This window comes from Octopus bimaculoides, chromosome 7, assembly GCF_046866305.1.
Source record: "Octopus bimaculoides isolate indiv1 chromosome 7, ASM4686630v1, whole genome shotgun sequence".
NCBI classification, from domain to species: domain Eukaryota; kingdom Metazoa; phylum Mollusca; class Cephalopoda; order Octopoda; family Octopodidae; genus Octopus; species Octopus bimaculoides.
In genome coordinates this window covers 3,136,954-3,164,163 of record NC_142934.1, presented here as the reverse complement: position 1 = coordinate 3,164,163, position 27,210 = coordinate 3,136,954, and the positions used below count along the sequence as shown (strand labels likewise).

The 27,210-nt window shown below is 36.7% G+C and overlaps 3 protein-coding genes across 6 annotated transcripts in view; all 3 read right to left on the bottom strand.

Moving 5' to 3' along the window:
- Window positions 1–174: 174 nt before the first annotated feature.
- On the bottom strand, window positions 175–4,311 carry LOC128248314 (uncharacterized). The gene has a single exon (XM_052969159.2). It carries the CDS (start codon window positions 3,207–3,209, stop codon window positions 1,368–1,370), a length of 1,842 nt encoding a protein of 613 aa, XP_052825119.1. The 5' UTR covers window positions 3,210–4,311; the 3' UTR covers window positions 175–1,367.
- Window positions 4,312–6,550: 2,239 nt separating this feature from the next.
- Window positions 6,551–11,832, bottom strand: LOC106871569 (uncharacterized). 4 transcript variants are annotated; one of them, XM_052969158.2, is made up of 2 exons: window positions 11,682–11,832; window positions 6,551–9,160 (listed from the first exon to the last, which is right to left on the bottom strand). In XM_052969158.2, exon 2 carries the CDS (start codon window positions 8,853–8,855, stop codon window positions 7,590–7,592), a length of 1,266 nt encoding a protein of 421 aa, XP_052825118.1. In that variant the 5' UTR covers window positions 8,856–9,160; window positions 11,682–11,832; the 3' UTR covers window positions 6,551–7,589. The 4 variants fall into 4 exon arrangements, with proteins under 4 accessions (XP_052825118.1, XP_052825117.1, XP_052825116.1 ...); XM_052969157.2 differs by lacking the exon at window positions 11,682–11,832 and adding an exon at window positions 11,322–11,502; XM_052969156.2 differs by lacking the exon at window positions 11,682–11,832 and adding an exon at window positions 11,022–11,138.
- A 6,932-nt stretch (window positions 11,833–18,764) lies between these two features.
- Window positions 18,765–27,210, bottom strand: part of LOC106871573 (very long chain fatty acid elongase 7) — a 53,263-nt gene continuing 44,817 nt past the window's right edge. Inside the window, exons 4-7 of the mRNA XM_014918079.3 lie at window positions 25,755–25,811; window positions 25,210–25,315; window positions 22,248–22,384; window positions 18,765–22,024 (exon numbers count right to left, since the gene is read on the bottom strand). Of these exons, the coding sequence (XP_014773565.1) occupies window positions 21,755–22,024; window positions 22,248–22,384; window positions 25,210–25,315; window positions 25,755–25,811 (570 nt within the window). The 3' untranslated portion in view covers window positions 18,765–21,754. The remainder of the gene's footprint in view (window positions 22,025–22,247; window positions 22,385–25,209; window positions 25,316–25,754; window positions 25,812–27,210) is intronic.

Below are 27,210 nucleotides of genomic sequence, written 5' to 3'. Positions count from 1 at the left end.
CTGATAATTCCTCTCTTCTTTTGCAAAAGACATGCATCAATCAACAATTTGCCTGTCCCTGGAACCTACCTGCTGCTTGGCAGCTACAAAATTTTAGGATTGCCATTATCAATGCTGCTACAATGAAAGGTCTGGAGGGAAGTTGGAGCATAAAAACAATTTTATTCAACAAAATTTTAGTTTTGAAATAATTTTAATTATTCAAAAAAAATGTCATTCAACAAATATTATAAGATCTTAATTTACTTATAAATGTGAATATTTTGTCACAATTTGAAGATTTTACATAAATATTTTAATTATTTGTTCTTTCGACTCCTATTTACAGATGTTTTCAGCAAATCATTTCAGTAACATTTTTTCTTGTGTATGTATGATTAGGTTTTAAAATATGGCTTTTGAATAAAAATTTCCCCCAAATTTTATAGTTATAAAGCTTTAACTCTGTATTTTCCCAGTGATTATTAATACGACTGTCTCTATGAACAAAAACAAAACAAAAAACTTTAATGACATACAGATAGATCTTCCGGTTGTGTGTATGTGTGAGGAACTCAGGCAACAATTCCCCACATTGATATAGTCTGTATGTATCACATTGATAAATTTTTGTCCTTTGTTCAGTCATCTTATAAGTTTATAATTTACAAATATGGGTTTTCTCGATATTCTGGTGAAAAGATTTCTCTCAAATAAGATCGGATTTGTAGACCACAAGTGTCTTGTCTAGAACCTGGTTGGCAAAACCTTATGAGTACATGTGATAGATAGAAATTGAAAGAAGTCCAGTGTGTGTGTGTGTGTGCATGCATAACATTGTATGACTGCTGTAAATAAGTGTCCTCATCGTACAGCCAATGTTATTTGGTTCCACTCCTCTCTGAAAACATATCTAGCCATAGGAAATATTATCTTGCTTGGGAACAAGTAAGGGTTTGTGACAGGAAGGGTATCTGGTTGTAGAAAATCTACCTTAATGAATTCCTTCTAGTTCATGCCAACATAGAAACGTAAATGTTAAAACGATGAAAATGAGAATTCAAAGAAAATTATTTCCAAAAATATTTCACTGTGATAAATGCTCTCCAATGCATGTCTGTCTGTGGATGGCTTAGTTAAGGGTCTTGCACTCGCAAATGCATGATCATGGTTTCACTTCCCAAACAGGGAGCTGTGTCATGTTCTTGAATAAAACTGTCCATTTCATGTTGCCATAAAATAACCCAGCAAAAGTCTGGCAATCTCAGTTATTCATATTGCCATGGTAACCACAGGTAACTGGCCCTTTCAGTTGTAGACTCGAGACAGTGATGTACTAGGGTTGATGATGAACATAAATCTGTTGGTTTGTGAGAGAGAATGATCTCTCAAGTTTCACAGTTAGAACTCTTCCCTCCACTATGTATACGCCTATGTCTCTTCAAATAATCATTACAAACAAAAGATTTCCCACACAGTTCACAGTGGAACGGTTTCTCTCCAGTGTGAGTTCGTATGTGGATTACAAGATTTGCATTATTAACAAAAGATTTTCCACATATTTCACATTGAAATGGTTTTTCTCCAGTATGGATCCTTTTATGGATTGATAAAAGACCATTAGCAATAAAAGATTTGCCACAAATATCACAATGGAATGGCTTCTCTCCAGAATGTCTTATTTTGTGTGTTTTTAACAGACTATTAGTAATAAACGACTGGCCACATATTTCACAATAGAAAGGTTTTTCACCAGTGTGTGTCCTTTTGTGTGTCGTTAAGTGGCCATTAGTGATAAAAGATTTGCCACAGATTTCACAGTGGAATGGTTTCTCTCCCGTGTGTATTCTTTTGTGAGTTTGTAGAAGACCATTTGTAATAAAGGACTTGCCGCAGATTTCACAGTGGAAAGGTTTCTCTCCAGTGTGAATTACTCTGTGTGCTTTCAAAAGACCGTTGGTGATGAAAGATTTGCCACAGATTTCACAATGGAATGGTTTCTCTCCTGTATGGATTCGCTTGTGACTTGTTAAATAACTATTTGACACAAAAGATTTCCCACATATTTCGCAATGATGTGGTTTTTCACCAGTGTGGATTCTTTTATGAACTACAAGGTGAGAATTATCAATAAAGGATTTACCACAGGTTTCGCAGTGGAATGGCTTCTCTCCTGTATGGATTCTCCTATGTCTGTTTAAATCACAATTATTTACAAAAGATTTACCACAGATTTCACAGCAATATGGTTGTTCCCCTGTGTGACTACGAATGTGGATTGTAAGTTTGGAATTCGACACAAAAGATTCCCCACATATTTCACAACTATATGGCTGTTCTCCAGTATGGCTACGTATGTGGATTGTCAGCTTAGAATTAGAGATGAAAGATTTGCCACAAATCTCACAACGATACGGTTTTTCTCCAGTATGTATCCTTTTATGAACGACAAGACTAGAATTAACAGAAAATGATTTCCCACAGACATCGCAATGAAATGGATTTTCTCCAGTGTGTACAATTTTATGTGTTTTTAATAGACCATTCGTGATATATGCTTTCCCACAGATATCACAGTGAAAAGGTTTTTCTCCAGTGTGTCTACGTTTGTGAATAACAAGATTCGAATTCTGTGTGAAGAATTTGCCACATGTGTCGCAATGGAACCGTTTCTCTCCCGTGTGTATTCTTATGTGTGTTGTTAATTTAGTGTTGGTGATAAACGATTTTCCACAGATCTCACAATGACAGGGCTTCTCTCCGGTGTGTATTTTTTTGTGCCGATTTAAATCACTATTATTAACGAAAGACTTTCCACAGACATCACAAGAATACGGTTTCTCTCCCGTGTGTATCCGTTTGTGAATTGTTAAATTACTATTCTGAACAAAAGACTTACCACACACTTCACAATGGAATGGTTTCTCTCCAGTGTGGATTCTTTTATGACTTATTAAATTACAATTATAGAGAAAAGATTTCCCACAAATATCACAGTGGTAAGGCTTTTCCCTATTGTGTATTTCTTTGTGCCTCAAAACTTCGCTTTCTGAAGTGAATATTTTCTTACAAATCTCACAGCGATATTCAGAATTGCTGCTGTGTTCAGATCTTTGTTTAGTAAACACTTCACGAGGTAACGGTTCCTCGCCACTGTTTGTCCATGTCGTTGGATTTATATTAATAAAAACAACTGTATTTGAGGTGTCCAAGTTTTTAACGTCCTCCATATAAAATCTCGAGATATTCTTAAAAGTTGAGAAATATCTGTAAATATATATATATTCTATTATGTTTCAGTTTCTTGTCTTGGATATCACGTGCAACTGTTCACAAAAAAGGAATATATACAATGTAGACATACTTTTCTACTTACCACCACCACAATGTTAGTTGCTGGATGACACTTCTCCGAGTGACACACAAGTTGTTGACAAAAACATTTCTATTTCTACATTAAGAAATATATGAACATTAAGAACGGATGCTACGTCGGCTAAAACAATAAAGATCGATTATAAACTGATTTGTGGCAAGTTTGAATGGAGCGATCGGTTAACACGAGGAAAGGTATGACAGCATTACGACTGATGTTGAAGAAAGAAAGGGTATATATAAAGAGAGGGAGGGAGAGATGAGTAAATGATGTATGTATATATACACATATGTGTGTATGTCCGTAGATTAAGTAAATCGGGAATACATGGATAATAAAAGAATGTACAGGGTAGAGTGCAATAACAATCCAAATAAGCGCTTTAGACCGGAAAACCAGTCGGAATATGAAGAAGGATCAGGAAAGCTAATCGTTCATTGGTTGGGGATTAAAACCTATTTTTGTCTGTCTTGGAGAACAGGGAACAAGCAATTGATGGAATGGTTTTATGATGAAATAAGTAACCCTGCAGGTACTGGATCACGGACTCTGAAGCCTGTTTGCTCTCTGCTATACCATAAACATCAGTCCACTTTAATATCATGATAATCCGTACACATATATAGATTAATTAGATTAATCACATTTGATAATACGGCGACGGTGTCCCTCAATATATTTTCCCTGCCTCTACAACACCGGTGACATCAATTAAAAATCCCCAATAGCTTAATGGACTGACAACATTTAATTTGCATCTCTTGTTTCTAATTTCCTACGTAGTTTTTGACCTCCCCAAAATAGCAGCCAAACCCTACTCAAACCGCTTCATTAAATTTTTTTTTTAATGAGAGAGAGACAACATTTAGCAATCTAGTCCTCGACATATAAAAAGAAAGAAAAATGATGACGACTGAAATCATCTTTAGTAGTCTTGATCGTCTTGGATTAGGTTTCATTCAAAAAATAATTACCAGTGTTTATGCATGCATAATTTGGCATAACTACGAATATGTGTTATATCATACAGATTCTGAATATACAAATTTTTTCGGGGAGTTGGGGGTGTTTTAGAAGGGGTGGAGGGGGGGGGGGGGCAAATTTCGGAAAATTCACCAGAGTCCACTGCAATTCGTCTTGACTTTCAAGAAAATGGATATTTTTTTAATGAAATCCTCTACAAATATACCTCGGACTATCCATTTTTCTGAAAGGTATGATCATCCAAATTCGGAGTGGGGTGGGAGGCAGAAATCTGTAGTTATGCCCATAATTGAAACAAACTAATCAAAGAGAAACACCTTTTGTCTATGCATTTGAACAACATAGACAAATACAGGTATATCAAATACCCTATGACATAAATTATTGATACATCCTCTAGAGGTGGAGACAATTTTAATGAATCATGAATTTATGTTGTACGATAATGGATGTGGATATACGGAGATGTGTAAAAGAAATGTAAAAACAGCAGGATGATTTGATTTACTCTTCAGCCTTCATCAGGTGTCCTGGTAGAATTTTGAACCCAACCCTGGGTTCTCATTCCTCAGGTATTTTTTGCTGATGTTGTTATTGTTATTATTTAAGAACTCTGAATCTTGGGGTTAGTAGCCTGCACTCTTAACCATTACGCTATATGCTTGTGAGCAATTACAGAGGGTATTTTAGTGCTTATAAACCTAATATTTTTGTATCCTTCCATAATACCGCTTCCCATAGTCTACACATATCTGCACTCGGTCTGCTTAGGAGGTTATTGTGTCCTAGTATATGTGCTGCCTCTTTTAATTTTTGTATTTTCTAGTAGTGTTCTCTATTATTTTAACTTCATCCCACAGAGTAAGGTGGTCTCTACTTTTCCATACATCTTAGATTGCACAAAGTATTTCTGATTTGCTGATGCTTCAGAATCGGAACTGTAATCTGGCCACCACATACAGTTGATTTCATGTGGGTGATGCCAGTGCTGTCTGAATGGCACATGAAAAGCACCATTCAAGCATTGGGCCTCGTAGAAACAGTGATAGGTAACTAAGACCCTTGGTGATATACCGTACTTGTGTTAACCTGTCAAGCCAAGTGAGACTGTAGTTGTGGTTGATGCTAGTGTCAGGTCATTGGCACCTGTGCCAGTGGAACGTAAAAAACATCCACTATACTCTCAGAGTGGTTGGCATTATGAAGGGCATCCAGCCATAGAAAACTTGCCATATCAGACAGGAACCTGGTGCAGCTCCCGGGCTTACTATTTTCCAGTCAAACCATCCAACCCATGCCAGAATGGAAAGAGAACATTAAATGATGAGGATGACACAAAGATCATTAACATTCACAATTCTCAGAGTACAACAGTGCTAGCATGCAGCAGTGGCAAGTTCTGCACAGCAATGAAGGTATGGTCCAATTCTCTGATGTATATTATACTGTGGCCAATTGGTAAATTTTGCTGAGAAGTGTCGTTTTCCTTTGTTCCTGATGCAGAGTTGCAAAACTGTATGGAGACCCAACAAATTGTTCCTAAAGGAAAAATTAAAGAAAAAAGTGCATGGGCCTATTTTTGTAGGGTTGCATTTTAATTAGGAAAAAGGGGGACAAAAGATGGTTTGTAGCAAAGATTGTTTGCCAACATAACATGGCAGTCCCGATCTGGGACGAATGTTATGTTGGCAAACAATCTTTACTACAAAGTACTGTTGCTGAATATCTCATGTTGTGAGATTTAGAAATAGTAATTTTCTAAAAGATGGTTTGTCCCCCGTTCCTGAAAAGGTGGAGGAAAATGTTACAACTACAAAATTCAAGACAACGGAACCCTATTTCCACATCTCAGTCTCATTTTACTTTCCTCATCGCCACTCCAATGGCATCTCATCTTCTGAACTCCACCCAATACACTATTCACTCTTCCTCTCTTCATCCATACTGTCCACTCCACCCTCTTCACCAGACCCTGCACTAACCATTTTAGTCCATCCTTCACCCCCATAATGTCACACTCAAGATTTCATTCCCAATCACCACTGCATGGCTTTCCCCAAAGCCATTGACTTTCAGATGTTCAATTTAAATCATTTCAGAAGCATATTTGTCTGGCAAGTGATTTGGTATGTTACCTTGTATTGAAACTAAAGCAATTACAACACTGAAAGCTGCCTATTAACTGTTCAAAAAAACACAAAGACTGTTAACTTCACTTAAATATTTATTATTTGGTATCAAAGTTTTTGTTGCACCAACTGTGACCCAGTCACAGAGTCTACAACGGTCAAAAGCACAGCCATATTTCCTCACAGAACCAAAAATAAAAACGTTGGGGTGGGAAGAGCATCAGTACCAAGTTGGAGAATTGTGAAGAATGATCTCTCTCAATGAAAATGTGGTTTTCAGAAAGAAGTATTGTCAACTATATTCTGCAGATATCACACTGGTGGATGGTTTATCTTTAGTGTGAAAATCAGTGGTTCTCTACCATTTTTTGCCTATCAAATCCTTTGATTACTGTTTTATTCTGGTGACCTCACCCCCGGCCATTTGATGTTTAAAAACTAGTTTTATAGATGCTTCCTATTTTGCGTTTCACCTCAAAATCGCTGATGTGGCTGATGGCAGTATCGCCTGATTGGCACTCGTGCCAGTGGAATGTTAAAGGCACATCTGGGCTACGGATTGACTCCCATGCTGGTGGCATGTAAAAAGCACCATTTGAGCATGATCGTTGCCAGCGTCACCTTACTGGCACATGAAAAACATTTGAGCATGGTCGTTGCCAGAGCCACCTGACTGGCCCTCATACTGGTGGCACGTAAAAGCACCCACTACACTCTCGGAGTGGTTGGTGTTAGGAAGGGCATCCAGCTGTAGAAACTTTGCCAGATCAGATTGGAGCTTGGTGCAGCCTTCTGGCTCACTAGTCCTTGGTCAAACCATCCAACCCATGCCAGCATGGAAAGTGGATGTTAAATGATGATGATGTTCACTTGTAGAGTCTGAACTATGTAAAACATTAAAGAAATCTGTTTTTTTTTTCCAATGAATCTAAAGCAAAATTTTTCATGGGTCCATAAACTACTACTTGTGGACCCCATTTACTATTTTGCTTGTGTGGACTGCCAAAAGTCTTATATGGACCCCAAGTGGTCACATGGACCTCAAAGAGTCATATAGACCCCGATTGAGAACCACTGGTGTAGAGAATGAATTACAAGTAGTGAATGTACTTTCGCACAAATCACAATGGTAAGATTTTTCCTGAATGATTGCGTTTATGTCTAGAAAAAGAGCTACTATCAGAGAAAGATTTACCACAAATATCACAAAGGTATGGCTTTTCTCCAGTGTGTGTACGTTTGTGTTTGGCTAAAGAACTACTTTCAGAGAATGTCTTACCACAAATGTCACAATGGTAAGGTTTTTCTCCAGTGTGTGTACGTTTGTGTTTCGATAAAGAACTGCTAACAGAGAATGTCTTGCCACAGATATCACAATGATATGGTTTTTCTCCTGTGTGAAATTTCCGGTGTGTAGATAATGAACTATTATTATTGAATGTGCTATCACAGATATCACAATGGTATGGCCTTTCTCCTGTATGGATACGTCTATGCTTAGATAAAGTACTATTTTCAGAGAATGTCTTGCGACAAATGTCACAACGATATGGTTTCTCTCCTGTGTGAATGCGAATATGAATGGATATGTTACTGCTTTTAGAGAATGTTTTACCACACACATCACAATGGTAAGGTTTTTCTCCTGTGTGAATACGTTTGTGAGTCGATAAAGAACTACTGTTGGAGAATGCTTTACCACAAATATCACAATGGTATGGTTTTTCTCCGGTGTGAATACGCTTGTGAGTAGACAAAGATCTATTTTCAGAAAATGTTTTCCCACAGACATCACAATGATATGGTTTTTCTCCCGTATGAATACGTTTGTGGTTGAATAAAGTGTCATTAGCAGAGAAGGTTTTATCACAGACATCACAACGATAGGGTTTCTCGCCTGTATGAGTACGTTTATGTTTTGATAAATTACTTTTCACTGAAAATGCTTTGTTACAAACATTACACTGATATGGTTTCTCGCCTGTATGCATTCGTTTATGAATCAATACATTGCTATTTTCAGCAAATGTTTTCCCACAAATATCACAATGAAATGGCTTTTCTCCAGTGTGAATACGTTTATGTTTCAACAAAATACAATTTTCAGAGAATTTTTTCTCACAAATGTCACAATGATATGGCTTCTCTCCTGTGTGAATACGTTTGTGTTTAGATAAACATTGATTAGTAGAGAACTTTTTCCCACATATATCACACACGTGTTTAGGTTGTTTATGGAGTAATTTATGTTGTATAAAACATCTTCTGATTTTAAAACACTTCCCACATATGTCACACTTGTACACTTTCTCTGTGTGATGAGGAGAGACCTCAGTCTTGCCAGTCTCTCTTCTATTATCATCCAGTCGTTCATTTAGCTTCTCCATAATTTCAAGTGTTTTTCATTAAACAGAAAGTTACTTTTCTCCCATAATTTTCAGTATAAAAATATTTCTGTAGATATTTCCAATTAAGACCGTTTTCTTCAAATGAAGTTGGTATCTTATACATTTGTCTGGAACTTACAAATCAGAACTGATGAAAGACGTTATATAAGAGGAAAGTCTCAGTCAATTTTGATGCCATGGATTACAGGAATGGGAAATTAATGGCACTTTACCAAGGACACCCTGTGAAGTATTTCTTGTAATGTCATTCTTTAGTCTTCAAAATCTCAATATCATTAGAAACCCTGAAATAAAGAAAGTATAAAATATAATGGCTATTCCAATGATGGCATATTAATGGTTATTGGCCATAGACAATGAAAAACTGCAAATGAAACCTAGGGAATATATAACTGAGAGGAAAGGAACAATGTGACTGATATGATTGAAATGAGTGATGTTAATGGGTATGCTTATCATCACTCATTTCAATGTTATGTTGATGAGAGGAGCAGAGGTGAGAAGGGAGTTAATCGGAGGACTTGTTCAAACATTAATCCATCCCATCATATGGAACCAGCTTTTGCACATTAAATGGGTCCATTGGTGAAATACAAGCAACAAAATTTTTTTTTACCTCAAGCGAAATCGTGTGTGTGTGTAAGAAAAATCATTTTCTAGCAGAAAAAGTAAGCTATTAAAATGAACAATCTTTTACACACTTTTCTTTTTTAATCCCTGTCGATAAATACCAGCAATGACCTTCTCAGACTCTCCAATATTTTAAATTATAAACGGAAACAATCGGAGGTAGCGAGTGAGGTTGCAAAAAAAAAATCATTTTTCCGATTTTTTTGATTTTTTTATAGCATATAAATGTATTTATGGCGAGAAAAATATTGAAAAACATCAACGCATTCGAGATTGAGAAAGAAAGGACGGTGTCTTTGGATGTGCTAGAAACAACAGCCAAATCTCCCTTAAATCACTCACTTTTTCCTCTGAAAATATTAACAATTTTTAAAAATATTTTTTCACCGAAAAGGCTCCTTCCATGGTTCTGATGTGCAAAAAAAAAAAAAGAAAAACTAACCAAAATAGGCAGTGGGACGATGAGGGGGGTGGGGAAGTACTCAAAACGGAGTAGTTCCGACTTATTTGGTGTTCCTGATCCGAAATTCGTTTTCCCGAAACTCCTCTCCCCACCCCTTAGGAAAAAATTTCCCCCACAAATTTCCTTATAATCTTTGACGTTTGAAAGGTATTTGCATAACATTTCATTAAAGGATATCCATTTTCCTGAAAGTTATGAGGGGAAAAAAGTCGGATTGTGTAAATTTTCCGAAACTGCTCTCTTCACCCCTTCGGAGAAAATTCTTTCCCATAAAAATCCCAATAAGTGCAGGAGTGGCTGTGTGGTAAGTAGCTTGCTTACCAACCACATGGTTCTGAGTTCAGTCCCACTGCATGGCACCTTGGGCAAGTGTCTTCTACTATAGCCTGGGGCAGATTAAAGCCTTGTGAGTGGATTTGGTAGACGGAAACTGAAAGAAGCCCGTCGTATAAATACATGTATGTGTTTGTCCCCCCACTATCGCTTGACAACCGATGTTGGTGTGTTTACGTTTCTGTTACTTAGCGACGGCAAAAGACTCCGATAGGATAAGTACTAGGCTTCCAAAGAATAAGTCCTGGGATCGATTTGTTCGACTAAAGGCGGTGCTCCAGCATGGCCGCAGTCAAATGACTGAAACAAATAAAAGAATATACTCCGAATCCATAGCATCGAAGCGGTTCTTGTTGAAAATTTCGTTAAAAAGTATCCGTTTTTCTGGAAGTTATGAGGGTACACATCTGATTCGTACTTTATTTTACCGACCCCAAAAGGATGAAAGGCAAAGTCACCCTTGACGGAATTTGAACTCGGATCCAGAAATAATAGTAATAATAATAATAATCCTTTCTGCTAAAGGCACATAGACTGAAATTTGGGGGAGGGGACCAGTCGATTAGATCGATCCCTAGTGTTTTACTGGTACTTAATTCATCGACTTCGAAAGGATGAAAGGTAAAGTCGACCTCGGCGAAATTAATAATAATAATTATTCCGGGACCTGAGCAGGAATGGGTTAAGAAAATTCACCTGCAAGCTCATGCGCTGTTTACCTTGATATGAGATCACTATGTCGCGCACATATCGTTGTACAGCATGTGCCCGGTGTACCCTCATCAGACGGGCTTCGTATGTTTATATCCCAGTGTCACTAAAGATGGCCTGCGCTGCTGCTCTCAATAATAATAATGATTTGAAATTTTGGCACAAGGCCAGTAAATTCAGGCAAAGGATAAATCGATTACATCGACCCCAATGTTCAATTGGAATTTACTATTTATCGATCCCGAGAGGACGAAAGGCCGAATTTTAACAGAGGAACTTTAAACAGCCACAAGACATAAAAATCATACTTTCATTTTCTCCACTTGTTAATGTCTCTATTTCGTTCTTTCTCGCTGATTTTATATTATCAGGACTCTAATCACATTACGATGGTAGTATTAAACGAAATACATGATATCAAAACATTTAAAAGCTTTCATTAAATTGAAATATTTTCAATGTTCTACAAATTAGCAGCAAATATTAATTAATAAAAACGATGTCGGCGAAAATGAATGCAACTGATATTTCTCAGGTTTTTTTTTCCGTTTCGTCTTTACTCAGAGAGACATTTAGGTTTTGCAAATTCTGTTTTTAAAAAAGAACCCACACAAAATTTGACATTTCTCATAGAATTTTAACAAATAGTGTCTTTGATAAGTATTTACCTCCTGCCGGCATCTTTCCTATTAATGTCGCATATATATATATATATATATATATATATATATATATATATATATATATATATATGTATGTATATGTATGTATAGTCGTAAGAAGGTCGGTAGGTTTGGTTGTCGAACGAAGATGTTCAGTGTTTGGGGGATAGAATGACTTGGACTGTGGGGATTGGAATAGAATAATGGCGGGCGGAAGTGAGAAAGAAGTGAATAGATTAAAACGGGGTTTGTTTATCTATTTATTATCTTGTACTTGTTTCAGTCGTTTGAGTGCGGCAGTGCTGGAGCACCGTCTTTGAAAGGATTTGTATTCGAACGAATCGACCCCGATACTTGAGTTTGTTTTGCCCCAAGTCTGGTAGTTCTATTGACTTCTTTTGCGAACCGCTAAGTTAAGGGGACGTAAATAAACTAGCACCGGTTGTAGAGTGATATTGAGGGGCAAATACGCACATTCACACTCACACACATTATCTATCTGTCTTCATTTAACGCCCGTTGTCCATGCTGGCATGGGTTGGACGGTTTGACCAGGGCTGGCAAACTAGAAGGCTGCACCAGACACTAGTCTGATCTGGCAGTGTTTCTACAGCTGGATGCCCTTCCTAACGCCAACCACTCTGAGAGTGTAATGGGTGTTTTTACGTGCCACTGACACTGGTGCCATTTGCGTGACACCAGTATCTGCCACAGCTGTGGTTTTACTTGGCTTGGTGGGTCTTCTTCTCAAGCGCAACAGAATGCCAATGGTTTCGGTTATTTGTCGTCATTACCTCTGTGAGGCCCAACACTTGAAAGGAGCTTTTCATGTGTCACCAGCCACTTTGCTTCTGCAAGGCCCAACACTCTTAAAATTATGCAAGGTCTCTTGGTCATAAATGTGTTTAACTCTTTTTTTTTGTATAAGTCCCTTGGCTATTGGAGGTAAGGTTGGTCAGTTGTCATGCTGTAGGCCAGTAAGACAGAAGCACATATCCATGACTGTCCTCTTATCTCCAAACAGTAAACTGGTCCTTCCTTTTCAGGGCATCTCAATTCTAGAGAATTCTTGAGATGATCTCCCCTTCTCACCTGCAGCTGATCTTAATTACTATTTGACACATCTGGAGGTAGATAATTTTAATAAATCAGGAAATTATCCTCTATTTGTCTATGGTGTTCAATAGTATGCTGACCACTGACCACTCAAAACTGTTTCTCTTTGGTCATTTTTGTTTAGATTATGCAAATATTCTCATCTCATCTCTTCATCCTTGTTATACCTAAACCCAACAGATCCTGTCCTACTACTCATTACCTTTCTGGCCAGAACTTTGGTCTCCTGGAATTCTCTCCTTGCTCATACCTTTTCTGCAGGTTTTGACTTACAAATGAGGAACATCAATAGCATCAATCTCACTGGTCTTGGAAAACCTGGAAAGGTCATTGGCATTGATCCTTCCTTCAGGTTCAACAAACAAACAAACTCTCCAGTCATGCTGGACTTCAAAGACAGGTGAAGTGCAGTGACGTGATTTTTTAGAGACCAAGGAAGTTGTTCATCATCATCATCGTTTAACGTCCATTTTCCATGCTGGCATGGGTTGGACTGTTTGACTGGGGTCTGGGAACCCAAGAAGCTGCACCAGGCCCCAATCTGATCTGGCAGAGTTTCTACAGCTGGATTGCTCTTCCTAATGCCAACCACTCAGAGAGTGTAGTGGGTGCTTTTTACGTGCCACCGGTACAGGGACCAAAGGGGGCTGGCATCGATCACATTTGGATGGTGCTTTTTACGTGCCACTAGCACAGAAGCCAGTCGCAGTGAGGGGTCTGCCATCGGCCACATTCGGATGGTGCTTTTTACGTGCCACTGGCACAGGGACAACAACTACAATTTCCATTTGATTTGATGTTGATGCACTTGACTCAATAGGTTTCCTCAAGCATGGCATGTTGCCCTATGATCCAAGAGTACTTTTGAGTTGACCAGTTATGCGACACTGGTGTAGGTTATATAAGTAGATCTATGTAGAAGCTGGCATGTTACCCAACTGAGAGTAGCAAAATGGAATGTCTCCCTTATGGCGTAACTCCCTTGACATAACTCAGAACATTAACTAACACAACAGTTATACTGCTTCATCAAGCAGAGACCATTATGGGTTCACACCCAAAACACCTTTATCAAAACTCATTAATTTTTGGGGTCACAGTTTTTTATTACCATAGAAAACACTAAAACAACAGTATACTACTTTATAAACTGAGCCCCTACCTACTGAAAACACTCGACAATCATATAATGTAAATCCATATGTGTGTGGAAGAGTTTCTACTGACTCACTTGTATGAACACAGATCATGTAAACTCACTTGTATGTTATATTCCGTCAGTTCCTCTTTTTGACTCACTACCAAGTCCATGCGCTATGCACACATGTATGTACGATGGCCAAACTTTATAGAATGCAAAGTTCATTTCTTAATCTGTAGCATTAACTTGGTTTAGAATAATTATTCTTAGTGCCAAGATTAAATCCATACCATTTGTATAGTTCATTGAGGTCAATCACATCTTAATAGTCATTCGATGAATGTAATAGAATTAAACCTTTTTAACTTATTTCTCATTTCTATTATTGTATGATAGAAATTTTTTTCTACAACTTCTTAATCTGATTTCACTCAACAAATAAATAGTTCCCCCCACATTAATTCACCATCATTCCACTTCTGGTTATCTTCATACTCATCACAATACATATATGTATCTCCACATTCAGTTAACACTCGTTTCAACCCCATATTAACAACATTGTACCTTTGCTCTATTCCTGACTAGCTTCGTCAATGACTAGAGTCGAGTCTCCCCTCCAAATAACATCCAAAGTGCCAACATTGAAATGTCCCTTACAGTTTATATTCTCTTTTGTTGCTGTCAGCTGTATCTGTTATGTCAGTCTTCTTGCTAGTTGCATGCGTTTACCTCAGGTTGTCTTCTTCCTGTTGTCAGCTGTCCATGTTTATTATGACTATCATCTTCATGGTATTGTAAAACAATAATTCTATCAAACTCTGCTTACATGGAGCCACATTCATTTGCTTAGGCTGTTACTGCATGTTAGGTCTGCTGTCAGTATCTAGTGCAGGGGTTTAGCTTCAGACCATCCCTGCTTGAGCAGAATTATGACCAACAGTTACCATCATTTCATATACTTGTAGAGTACATTGACCAATACATTCCAGCAATGCATCGTAGATTTGGTTGGTGTCATCTATTTGGATTCTGAGATTTTTCTTGCAGACTATAGAAGGAGTGGTTCTTGCATGAAACCCTATACTTTTGGTGTTCATGGGTTCAACTATTTTGACCCTTGTCATATTCATTACTCAACAGACAATGAACACACAAAGAGCAATTCTGTGAGCTGGTGGTTGAGAACTTAATTCTTCCATGACAGCCTAACAGTTACTAAAAACAGTTTGTTGTGGTGCATGAAAAATGACAGAATTTGTAGTGTTGATCACCAGAGGTCAGTGTTGCATGGTTGCTATTGAATAAGCAACACTTTAAGTTCTAGCTCAAGGAATAAAACTTCTGGCATCTAATTAATAATACAATTGTTCTTGTACTTCTGCATGGATTTCATTTTCTTTTTGGGCAGCAATTAGTCTTTTAAATGGTTACATTTTGCTTTATAAATATTCTTGATAATTTTCAACGTCAGCTGGTTTTCACCAAAATAGCAGGGATTCATAGTTATTTTATTAAATTATTATATTATTATTATTTTACTTTTGTTTACAATATTGTTATAGTATGGTTTGTAGTATAGCTATTGTAATGTTTATACTTTTGTTATAGTATTGTTTATAGCAGTGCTACTCAGTGGTGGTCCGCAGCGAGTTTCCAGAAAAACAGCATAATTTCAGTAATTTTGCCTCATGCACTGCAGTAAACAACTTATCAGCTGGTCGGTGGAGCATGATACTTACTGACCGTGGTAGAAATTGTGTAAGTAAATGTAGTATGTTTGTGATATGACAATGCATTTTCTATTTACCATAGCTTACTGGTGTAGTATTAAGATTATATTAGTGCTTGCGCTTGTAGAAAGGAAGTTGTTGCTAACGATATGGAGAGATCAAATGGGAGGGAGTCAACTTTTATTATATTCATTATGTATATTGTTTCTGGTATAGATTAATATTACTGCTCCCTGGCACATTGGATAAAAAAAAAAAAAAAAAAACTTTCGGTACGCCACATCAGATGGTTTGAGAAGCATTGGTTTATATATTGTTACTGAACAGTAAGGTTTCATAATTTAGGCTGTTTGCACATTAAAATCATTTTTCTGCCTTAAATGTTATTTACTCTTCAAAACAATTTTTCCTAATGGATATCCTCATAACCTTTATCAAATTCACATTTCGTGTGAGCAACTCTTTTCATAGTTTAATAATAATAATTTTTTTGGTAGAATTATTTAATTTTTCCTAAGTACTTGAAAGTTAAAATAGCAATCATTGAAACATCTCTTGATGCCAGGAGATTATCATATCTAAAAATATGACTAATAATGTCTTTAAAAAAAAAGGTACATTAAAATCTACCTAAAGTGAAGACTTTTGTCATTGAGTTTAGATCAGTTAAAATTTGCTTCTGCACATTTTAGTCATCATCATCATTTAATGTCCTTTTACCATTCTGGCCTGAATTGGATGGTTGACAGTATCCAGTGAGCTACAGGGCTACATCAGGTTTCAATGTTGGGTTTGGCATGGTTCCAATGGCTGGACACCCTTATTAGTGCCAACCACTTTACAGGGTGAATTGGGCGTTGTTTTACTCGTGCTACTGGCACTGCTAAGGTTGCTAAGTAACTTGCAAGATAGGAAAAGAAATAAATCCTTTGACTAAATCTGGATTGAATCACAATAACCGGATGTCAACTTATTAAAGTCATTTGAAACATCAATACTTTTTCTAAATTTTGGTTCCAGGATTATGGGTGTGGCAGGTCGGGGAGAAAAAGAGAATAAATTTTCACCTGATGATACTTCATCATGAAATTGATATAATTAAGGTTGTGACTACCTGCAAAAGTTTAGACATAACACCATAATTAACAATCAGGATAGACAAAAATAGCAAAGTTTATTTCTTGCTCTAAACCTGTCAAACAAATTTGAATGAATCTATGAATAATTCAATAAATTTTTTTTTAAAAAAGGGAAGAATTAAGATAATGAAAATATTTTCCCATCTCACCTACAATAATAATTTTCATCAGATGGATTAACAAATTGTCTCTCCTAAGTTTGAAGTTCTCTAATTGAAGATAAACACGTTTAGTTGTAATATGTGAGAAGGGTAAATGGTGTCAGTGAGAAAGAAGAATTGCATTGTTTAATGTCTTGGTTAAAAATTTGTGCAAAAACAATCTCTGCCAGATTGGAGGAAATAAGAGATTTTATTTGGTACTCTTGTTACTTCTATAATGGCCAACAGATTGTGTTTGTTGGTCAAATGGACTTGGTCTTCATATTGGTTTAAATTGTGGATAAGCAAAAAATAATCATGATTTCAAGGTTCAAGTATGAATATATTGTGTATGTGTGTGTATTTAAAGTGGTTATATGCAGGACAGGCAATGGGGATCACTGAAGGAGAAAAAGGCCCAGCGTAAAGCTGAGCCAATGTGCCCACAAATGATAAAGACCACCACTGCAGCATTTGCTACAGTATCTGCAAATTTCAGATAGGTCTGCATTCCCATGAGACAAAACAATAAAGAATTGGACTAAGAACTCTGCAAAGCTGTGTCCTGTTGAATCTTCGTTCATCATAGCAACAAGAGAGTTCAATAATACACACACACACTCCTTAACTAAGATGCCTTAGTAAACAACATTCCAATTCATAGACATTAAATTTGCTGCCCATTTTCTTTCAAACTTCTCATGTACACCAGAACTTTATTGAATCTCTCCTTCATTCTTCGAATTTTGTCAACAAGGTAGAAATAGCAGTCAAATCCTCACTACTCTTTAAAAAAAAATTATAATGTATTCCTAGATATAAGAAAAGATGAGACATGGACAAAGGAATTATAACAGTTTTGATAACAGACATAATGGACTTGGATAGCCTTGGCCAAATTACAACACAGTCACTAAGTCTGAACAACTGTGTCTGTGTTCCAAACCCAACAAAGTATCTAGCCCTACCATCACCATCATTTAATGTCTGTTTTCCTTGCTGGCATGAGTTGGATATTCCTTCCATTCCACTCTTGACACAATTACACACCAGAGGATTTTTCTTAGTGTTTGTAAAGCCTTCAACTTCGTTTGCCATGAGAACCTCTTGGTTAAGTCTCTTGGATTAATAAGATTTTCTCCAACCAATATTCAAGCTAGATGTACCCTAAGGTTTGGTTATGATCCCAACATTTGTTTTCTGTAAACCAATGATCCATTTGTTGTCTCATCTAATAACATATTCTGACATCACCTTTTAACTCTTCCTTTTTATTAACCACAATCTCATCTGCAAATCACTTAAACACTCCCTGTTGTAGTGGAAGCATTGTCTCAAATATGTGGATTTTCTTTGATCTCAGATCTGAGACAGTGCTTCAACTAGTTAACCACCATTTATCTACAGAGACACTATTTTAAATCTCTTTTATACAACTGATATCAATCTGGTCTCAGAAGGCTTGTGAGGGTGGAAGGTGCAACCCCCTTCTGCCAGAGCAAACTAATAAAAAACAGTCTAGTACAACTTATACACCCACCTCTTTTATCAACATCCTTACTGTGTTACAATCCCTAGATTCCCAGAACTGAATTCTTTACCAAATTTTCTTCCCAAATCACATTTCTCCCAAAGATGTTTCCTTATTTAGGTTACATCAGCAACATAAATGAAGTTCAGCGCTACTGTCCTTTTCACTTCCACTGAGTGGGGGGGGGGGGGGGAACAAAAAAAAAACACGACATATTGAATTTTTATAAATGTATAAACACTAAGAGGTATTAAATCCCTCGGTAATTAATGATTTGACACATGAGGCATTTTGTAAATTTTCATTTTTCATTAAAAAAGAAAACCTTTATAAAATACATGTTTTCTTGAGATGGAAATAGCAATTTCTTGTATTGGTATATGGCCACAGATTTGCATAAGTGGCGTATAGGTGATTGAATTTATTTTAACAATCCTGAAGGGTAACAGGTAAAGCCACCCCAATCAAGATTTGAACTGAGAAAGTAGGACAAAAATTACTATCAAAACTACAGTTTCAACTGCTCCACAGCTGGAATAATAATAATAATAATAATAATTGTTTCTAGCACAGGTACAAGATCTGAAATTTAGGGAAAGGGGTTCAGTCGATAGCATTGAACCCAGTACTTGACTGGTACTTTATTTTATCGACCCTGAAAGGATGAAAGGCAAAGTTGACCTAAGCAGGATTTGAACTCAGAATGTAAAGGGCTGTACTATCTTTCAACATAGCAATGTGAAATAGCTTTATTTATGCCTATTTAACCTTGAGTGTCTCCCAACTTTAAAGGTCCACAAAAAATGAACTAAATAACTGAGATTATATTGAATGGAATTTCTTTGTAAAGAGCTGATGAGGCCGACAACAGACAAGTAGTTATTAGTCAATCAAATGTGTTACTCTTGCCACCAGATTAATTAATAAAATTGATGAAGTTTGAGCTGAGATCTTTGCTAATTGTTCAGTCTTTCTGTTTGTCTATAAAATATTCACTGCAAGGACTACATTTTCAGAACTATAAAGCAATTATATTTTGATATTTTGACAGTCGATCAACAAATTAATCATACATTTTAACAAATGCTAAATAAACTTATGGATTTTACACTTTGAGAGTAAAGAATGCATGTACGCACAAACACAGCACAGCACCGATGTGACAATAATTCTCTTCTACCAACTAAATAAAATGTGATTTTAAGTAAAACTCAAACTCATTTCATTAATGAAAAATTTAATGAAGTAACAACTGAGACTTAACGAGGGCTGAGAAATGACAGGAGTACTTAACATGGAACTATAATTGCCAAAATACAGCAATGATGCTTAGAACAATTTTGGTTGATATACAAAGTTCCATGATGCTGCAGCATTTTACTAGCAGGCTATCTTTTATTGTTTTGCTGCTACTACTACTACTACAATAACAATCCTTTCTCCTATAGGCACAAGGCTTGAAATTTTGTGGAGAGGGGACAAGTCAGTTATACACTGATCCCAGTGTATAACAGGTACATATTTCATTGACCCCCAAAAGGATGACAGGCAAAGATGACCTCGGAATAGCAACTTAGAAGATTCTGCCGGCTTGCCACTTTTTTAATAATCGACTTCAGAAAGTAAAGATGGACGAATGTCCTTAAGCATTTGCTTGGTGTGCTAACGACTCTGCCGGCTTGCCACTTTTTTAATAATCGACTTCAGAAAGTAAAGATGGACGAATGTCCTTAAGCATTTGCTTGGTGTGCTAACGACTCTGCCGGCTTGCCACTTGAATAATTATCTTTTCTATTACAGGCATCAGTCCTGAAATTTGGTGGGAAAGGGCCAGTCCATGACATCAACCCTAGTACTTGACCGGTTCCTTATTATATCAACCTCAAAAGGATGGAAGTTGACCTCAGCAGAATTTGGAATTAGAATGTAAAGCCTGGAGTGCTAATGCTTCTGCCAGCTTGTTGCCATAAACTAATAATAATAATGGTTTCAAATTTTGGCTCAAGGCCAGCAAATTCAGGGGAGGAGTTAACTTGATTCCATCGACCCCACTCCCGCCGTTCTCAACTACTTATTTTATCGATTCCGAAAGGGATCAAAGGCAAAGTGAACCTCGGAACATAAAGACGGATGAAATGCCGCTAAGCATTTTGCTCAGCTTACCACTGATTCTGCAAGCTTAATGTCTTAACAACAATGGTCTCAAATTTTGCCACAAGGGCAGCAATTTTGGGGGAATGGATGAGTTGATTACATCGACCCCCAGTATGTAACTGGTACTTAATTTATTGACCTTGAAAGGATGAAAGGCAAAGTTGACCTTGGTGGAATTTGATCTCAGAACATAGCGGCAAATGAAATACTGCTAAGCATTTCGCTCGGCGTGCAAATGTTTCTGACAGCTCGCCACCTTAATAATAATAAACATGTTTGTCATATATAGAATAAACAGCCATAAGGTTGACAGTTAAATCCTTTGCGACCAAATATGTAATCCCGTTTACCTGACACATAAGTATACTAGAAGCTCTACATTCTTCTAATACAGGTGCGTAATGAGTACTGACAAATTTTTGTAACAAATAAATTAGAACAAAATGAATAAAAAATATAATGAAATTTAGATGTCTGTGCGTGCGTGTGTGTGTGTGTAAACATACACACTAGCATTCATATATATATATATACATGCTAACATTAACATACACAGGTAAATTTTGCAAAGCTTGAGCAAGTTAAGCATGGAAACTAGTTTTATCCTAGTTGAGCAATTGAGTGAATTGACTTCACTTCTGACAAGGCCCCAAGTTGGATGTTGAAGCAGTTGGAATTGATATCTCCTTCCTGTCTTCATAAAACTTCATCTTTCTCTCCCCTACACTCCAGTTTAGCAAAGCGATTTGAACAATTCAAAAAATTTTTTAAAGGGTAGAAATTAAGGGAGATAACTATGCCTGACTAGCAGCTTTATTCATCCAGATTCCCCCAAATTCAATGAAAATGGCAATCTTTTACAAATGCTTAAAAAAACTTTCCACATTTATTTGACAATTAGGTATGATTTTTTTTTGTATTTTCTTAAATATATTAAAAATTTCCTTATACATTTTTAAATGTTTCTTTTAATAATCTTTTTGCATAATATATATTTTTCATTTTTATTTTTTTTCCAAAAACATTTTGTAGTCGTCTTTAAATACAAAGCTAATGAAAGAATGGCGGGTTTTGAGGGGCAGTATTGAAGGAAGGGAAGGAAAAAAAGAGAAACCTTGATAAGTCTCAGTCAGATTTTATACCATTACTTTTTGCAGTTCCATTTTTGTTTGGTAAACTGCCATTGTGCTGCATATTGCACTTAACGCTACCATTACTGATTCTACTAACGTCCACAGTTGGTTTTTTCTTGAAATATTCCTTCCAGTAGAAATCACCAAACAACACAAGCATCATTAGAGCATTGGCTGTGATAGCTTTGGCAAATATCACTGGATAATTACACTCTATAAATAGAAGTTGAATGCTGTGGACAAGCATGGCTATGAATTGGATCTGCAAATAAAAAAAGAAAAACAAATTAATATTTTGCCCATTTCCAGAAAATTTTATATACATATGCAACGCATGTATATACATGTGTGTGTGTGTGTATATATATATATATATATATATATATATATATATATATACATGCACGCACATACATGTAATAAATTTCAATGAGAAGATGTCTCAATGTTACTAAACAAGATCTGTTATTACAAAATCCACTTACAAGTTGAAGAGTCGTCAAATATTTCTTCCACCACAAATATTTTTGAAATTTTGGTCCCATGGCAGCTAAACCATAATAGGTATACATGATTAGATGTATAAAAGAGTTAATCATAGCATGGAATGTACCAAATCCACCTGAAATTAAAACAAAAATTGAAATGTATTCTTGTGTAAAATATTGAAAATTCCTTTTAGAAAATAGATTATTATTATTATTATTATCATTATCATTATTATTCAGGTGGTGAGCTGGCAGAATTGTTAGCATGCTGGGTGAAATGCTTAGCAGTATTTCATCCGACTTCAGGTTCAAATTCCACTGAGGTTGATATTGCTTTTCATTCTTTTGGGACTCGATAAATCAAGTACCATTCAAGAACTGGGTTCAATATAATCAATTAACCCCTTGTACCAAAATTTGAAACCATTATTATTATTATTATTGCTGTTGATAAAGGCTGGATTACACTGACACCAGGGCTCAACTGGTACATGTCTTATGACCCTGAAAGGATGAAAGGCAAAATTGACTTCAACACAATTTGAGCTCAGAATGTAAAAGGATTAATGAGACAGCACACAATGGTCCATACAACTACTACTTTGTTAATTACAGTTAATTATTTCACAATTAGTCACAGGTTTCCAACAGGTTAATTATTAGTTCACTGCACTTCTGATGGCAAAAGTGACAACAGAGCATCTTTAACTTGGTGCAGAACAAATATTGCAAAGGACTTTTTCCAAACAGCATCATTTATTTATTTATTTATTCCTTTTTCAACTGCTATTTTACATCCTTTAACGTTTTTATACCAAAAAAACAAAAAAAAAAACATTTACATATATACATGTCGAAACACTAATGTCCCAGAATCCCATGTGGCAGTGAGCCACATGGGATCGTAAAAATGTGTTCTCTTGTGACCTACACAACAACAACTAGTGTATTTGCATTTGAACCTTCCAGAATACATCAAGAATATGCAATTGTGTGTGTGTGTAGCTGTGTGTGTGTGTGTGTGTGTGTGTATTCATTCACATGCAAACAGATATGTGCATGTGTAGTGATCTTAGGCTTGTAAGTCCAAAATGACTAAACACTTTTATACATTGGGACACAAGAGGCCAAATTATTCTTCATTAAAATTTCTGGTCCGAAGGGCAACAGCTACAAGTGTAGAATACAAAAAAAGTGTTTGGACTTTTGTCAGACAACATAACATGTCCATGGCTGTGGCAAACTAGAATTTTTGAAGCATCTGCTAAAGCTGCAAGAAAGATATCACCCATTCTGTTTAGAGAATTTGAAGTTGGAAAAATATATGTAAACCTATGAAGTAGAGAGAGAAACCTGGCAGATTTACGCAGTTCTCTGTAGAGATTGAAAAAATTATGAACAGCCCTAATTAAGTTTCGACCCTTACTGGGGTCTCATCAGGGGTTCTACATCATTTGACCAATCCCACAGAAACAAGAGGCCAATGCGTTTACATACACATCAAATTCATTAGCTTCAGAAGACTGGAACTAGTTCATCAGCAGATGAAGAAGGGTTTTAACTCGTACTGTTTAGAAGAGTTATCTCCCTTCCCATATTTTGCATCTGCTATACATATATATATGCATAGAAAATGGGTAATGAGGAGCAAGAAGTAGAGATGGAGAGAAAACGAGCTGAAATTCTGGAAGGATTCAAGATAAAAAAAAAAGTAGGTGTATGCAAAAATTATAAAAATATATATAAGACAATAAGCAAGACCCAAAAGTTTGCTACAGAAAAATTAAATCAATCCCTAAGTGAAATGGAGCTATGGAGGATATGTGCAGTTTTTTTAAGGATGATGTTTTTTTTTGTGTGCAGTGGTTTGTGAAGGTTTCCATTTTGGAATTAAAATAAAAGCCTGGTTTTTAGAACTTAGAAACAAACAAATAAAAATCTTGTTCTTTTCTGCAATACATAGATTGCATCATTTACTAGCATTCACCAATCTATTGATGTCCTTTGGCATGGTTTCTACGACTAGATGCCCTTCCTAATGCCAACGACTTTACAGAGTGTACCAAATACTTTCTGCTTGGTACCAGCACTAGTGAGGTCACCAAGTACCATGCTTTTTTTTTTGCCATCAGAATGAGACAAACGAAAATTGATTCCATATCAGATGGAATACTGATTGAGACCAATCAGTGCTTCATTATCCTGGACATGTATCAGTGTTTTAGTGACAAGAAAGATCATGTAATTCTAAGCAATCCATGGACTTTCCACAACATTTGCTTGGAGTAGAAATATTGATGGTACCACTCCACTATTGGTAATTTATAGTCTTTCAGTAAGTTAAAAACATTTGCAATCAACAAAGCATATGGTCTTCTACCATAGCCTTGAGAGAAATTTAGGAGACTGAAAATGTATGAAAGTCCATTGATCCTATTCTTATGTGGTAGACTTAATCTAACATCTGGTTTAACACCACTACCTGGGCCTTAGGTGCCTGAAATGGATCCCACTCCATTTAGGTCAGGTCTCCTGTCAGAGGATAATTTTTTCTCATTAGAGACTGAGGCTGAAGATAGAATCATAGGCTCTGCTCTCTGACTAAGACAGTAAAGACACACACATGCACATTTAAAAAAAGCAAAACTGACTGACTCCCGTGTTAGTGGCATGTAAAAAGTACCATTCGAGTGTGGTCGTTGCTAGTGCCGCCTGACTGTCTCCCATGCCAGTGGCACATAAAAGCACTCACTACACTCTTGGAGCGGTTGATGTTAGGAAGGGCATCCAGCTGTAGAAACCTAGCCAGATCAGACTGGAGCCTGGTACAGCCCCCTGGCTTGCCAGTCCCCAGTCAAACCGTCCAACCCATGCCAGCATGGAAAATAGACGTTAAACAATGATGATGGTGCTGATGAAAATTAAGTATTAAATACAAGAATGTAAGAAAGCTACTCACCCGGTACAAACTTGACACCAAACCACCACATAAACGGTAAGGCACCATGATGGAAAACATGCAGGAATGATATATGACCAAATTTCTTCCTCAGGATGAAAAATAACTACAATGAAATGTAAATATTAGAATTAATATTTCTTTAAATGTGAAATTTTCTTAAACAGAAAATCTTTATCACAATTCATAGCACTATATTACAATTCTAACAGATTTTATTTTTGTTTCTTCTGGACTCATGAAATGTTATTTACTCAACTGTATGAAGAACACTACCTTGTCTGCCAAAATACCATTTTAGTCTAGAACAGTATGAAGCTAGACTCTCATGAAGATGAAAGGTAAAGTTAACCTTGATAGAGTTTGAACTCAGAATGTAGGCAGTTGTAATGTTTTAGTCAGTGAACCACCCGTCTTAGTTGGACTCATCCAAGGTCCTGTTTGGAAGCTAAACTGATGCAGAACAAATTATTGACATTTTTCGGTTGAAATTTGTAAGAAAGTTAGAGAGAGCTTATTGTTGTAGTTAAAGGAATTGTACTTACTGTATCAAAGAACTCGATAAACTTTGAGAAGAAGAACAGCCAAGATACTTTAGCCATCTGGAAAGATATTGAATTACAGGAAAAGCAAAATAATGAAATATGTGAGAGACTTAAAATATTTAAATTTGGGGAATAATAAGTTTAGATCCTGTAGTTTTGAGTGGGCTAGTTATGCGACACTGGTGTAGGTTACAGCTGTGAACTCATTTTATTTGCTGGGAGCGACATGCTGTGCTTGAGGAGACCTATTGAGTCAAGTGCATCAATATCAATATCAAATCATATCATATCAAATCACAATCAAATGGAAATTGTAGTTGTGATCCCCGTAAAAAGCACCATCCGAACGTGGCCGATGCCAGTGCCACTTTGACTGGCTTCCATGCCGGCAACATGTAAAAAGCACCATCTGAACGTGGCTGATGCCAGTGCCACCTTGACTGGCTTCCATGCTAGTGGCATGTAAAAAGCATCATCCGATCGTGGTTGATGCCAGCACCTCTGGCTCATGCCGGTGGCACGTAAAAAGCACCCTCTACACTCTCAGAGTGGTTGGCATTAGGAAGGGCATTCACCTGTAGAAACACTGCCAGATCAGACTGGGGCCTGGTGCAGCCTCCTGGCTTCCTAGACCCCAGTGGAACCATCCAACCCATGCCAGCATGGAAAACGGACGTTAAATGATGATGATGATGATGATGATGATGAGACAAGTAAAAATAAAAAAAAATCTTTCTTAGATTTCTTTCTGTTATTGGAAGATGTTAAAATAGTTGAATGATATGATGCAGTCGTGTGCATCATCTTCATCATGATTCTATACCTGTCTTTTAATGCTTTCAATGATTGTTCAAGTCATTCAAAGCACAAACAACATCACCCTTTATTATAGTAATTCACCATCCTCTTCAGAAAGGTTTAATCTTCCGTTCTCAACTTTCACCAATTCTTCCTAAGTTTTCCTCTTTCATAACTTCTGGTAACGTTATCGCTAGGCACTTCTGTATCCAGCTGGTGCACTTTATAAGTATCACATGTCCATACCGACACAGTCTCCTCTCTTATACATGATATCAGATGCTTCTCAAACATCGCTTTGCTCTCACTTCACCCATTCACTACACATCCTGTTTTGTTTCTAGAAATTTGATGCCAATATTTTACTACCATGTAACATCACATTTTTTTACACAACCATCATGAGGTCAGCTGCTTACTGGCAGAGAGAAGTCCCCTATTGTTTAATAACTCCCGAAAACTTTTTCCATCCAGTTATTACCCTAATTAACCAGACTTTCAGAACACCCACCTCCATTGCTAATTAGGTCACTCAGGTAACAGAGGTGAAGACATCACTGACATCTAAAGAATATTCTGAGCATTTGGAAGAATCTGCTTCATGGCAGTTCTTGTGGTTAGCAACTCTCGTCTGCCACCCACAAAGCCCTTCTCTCTC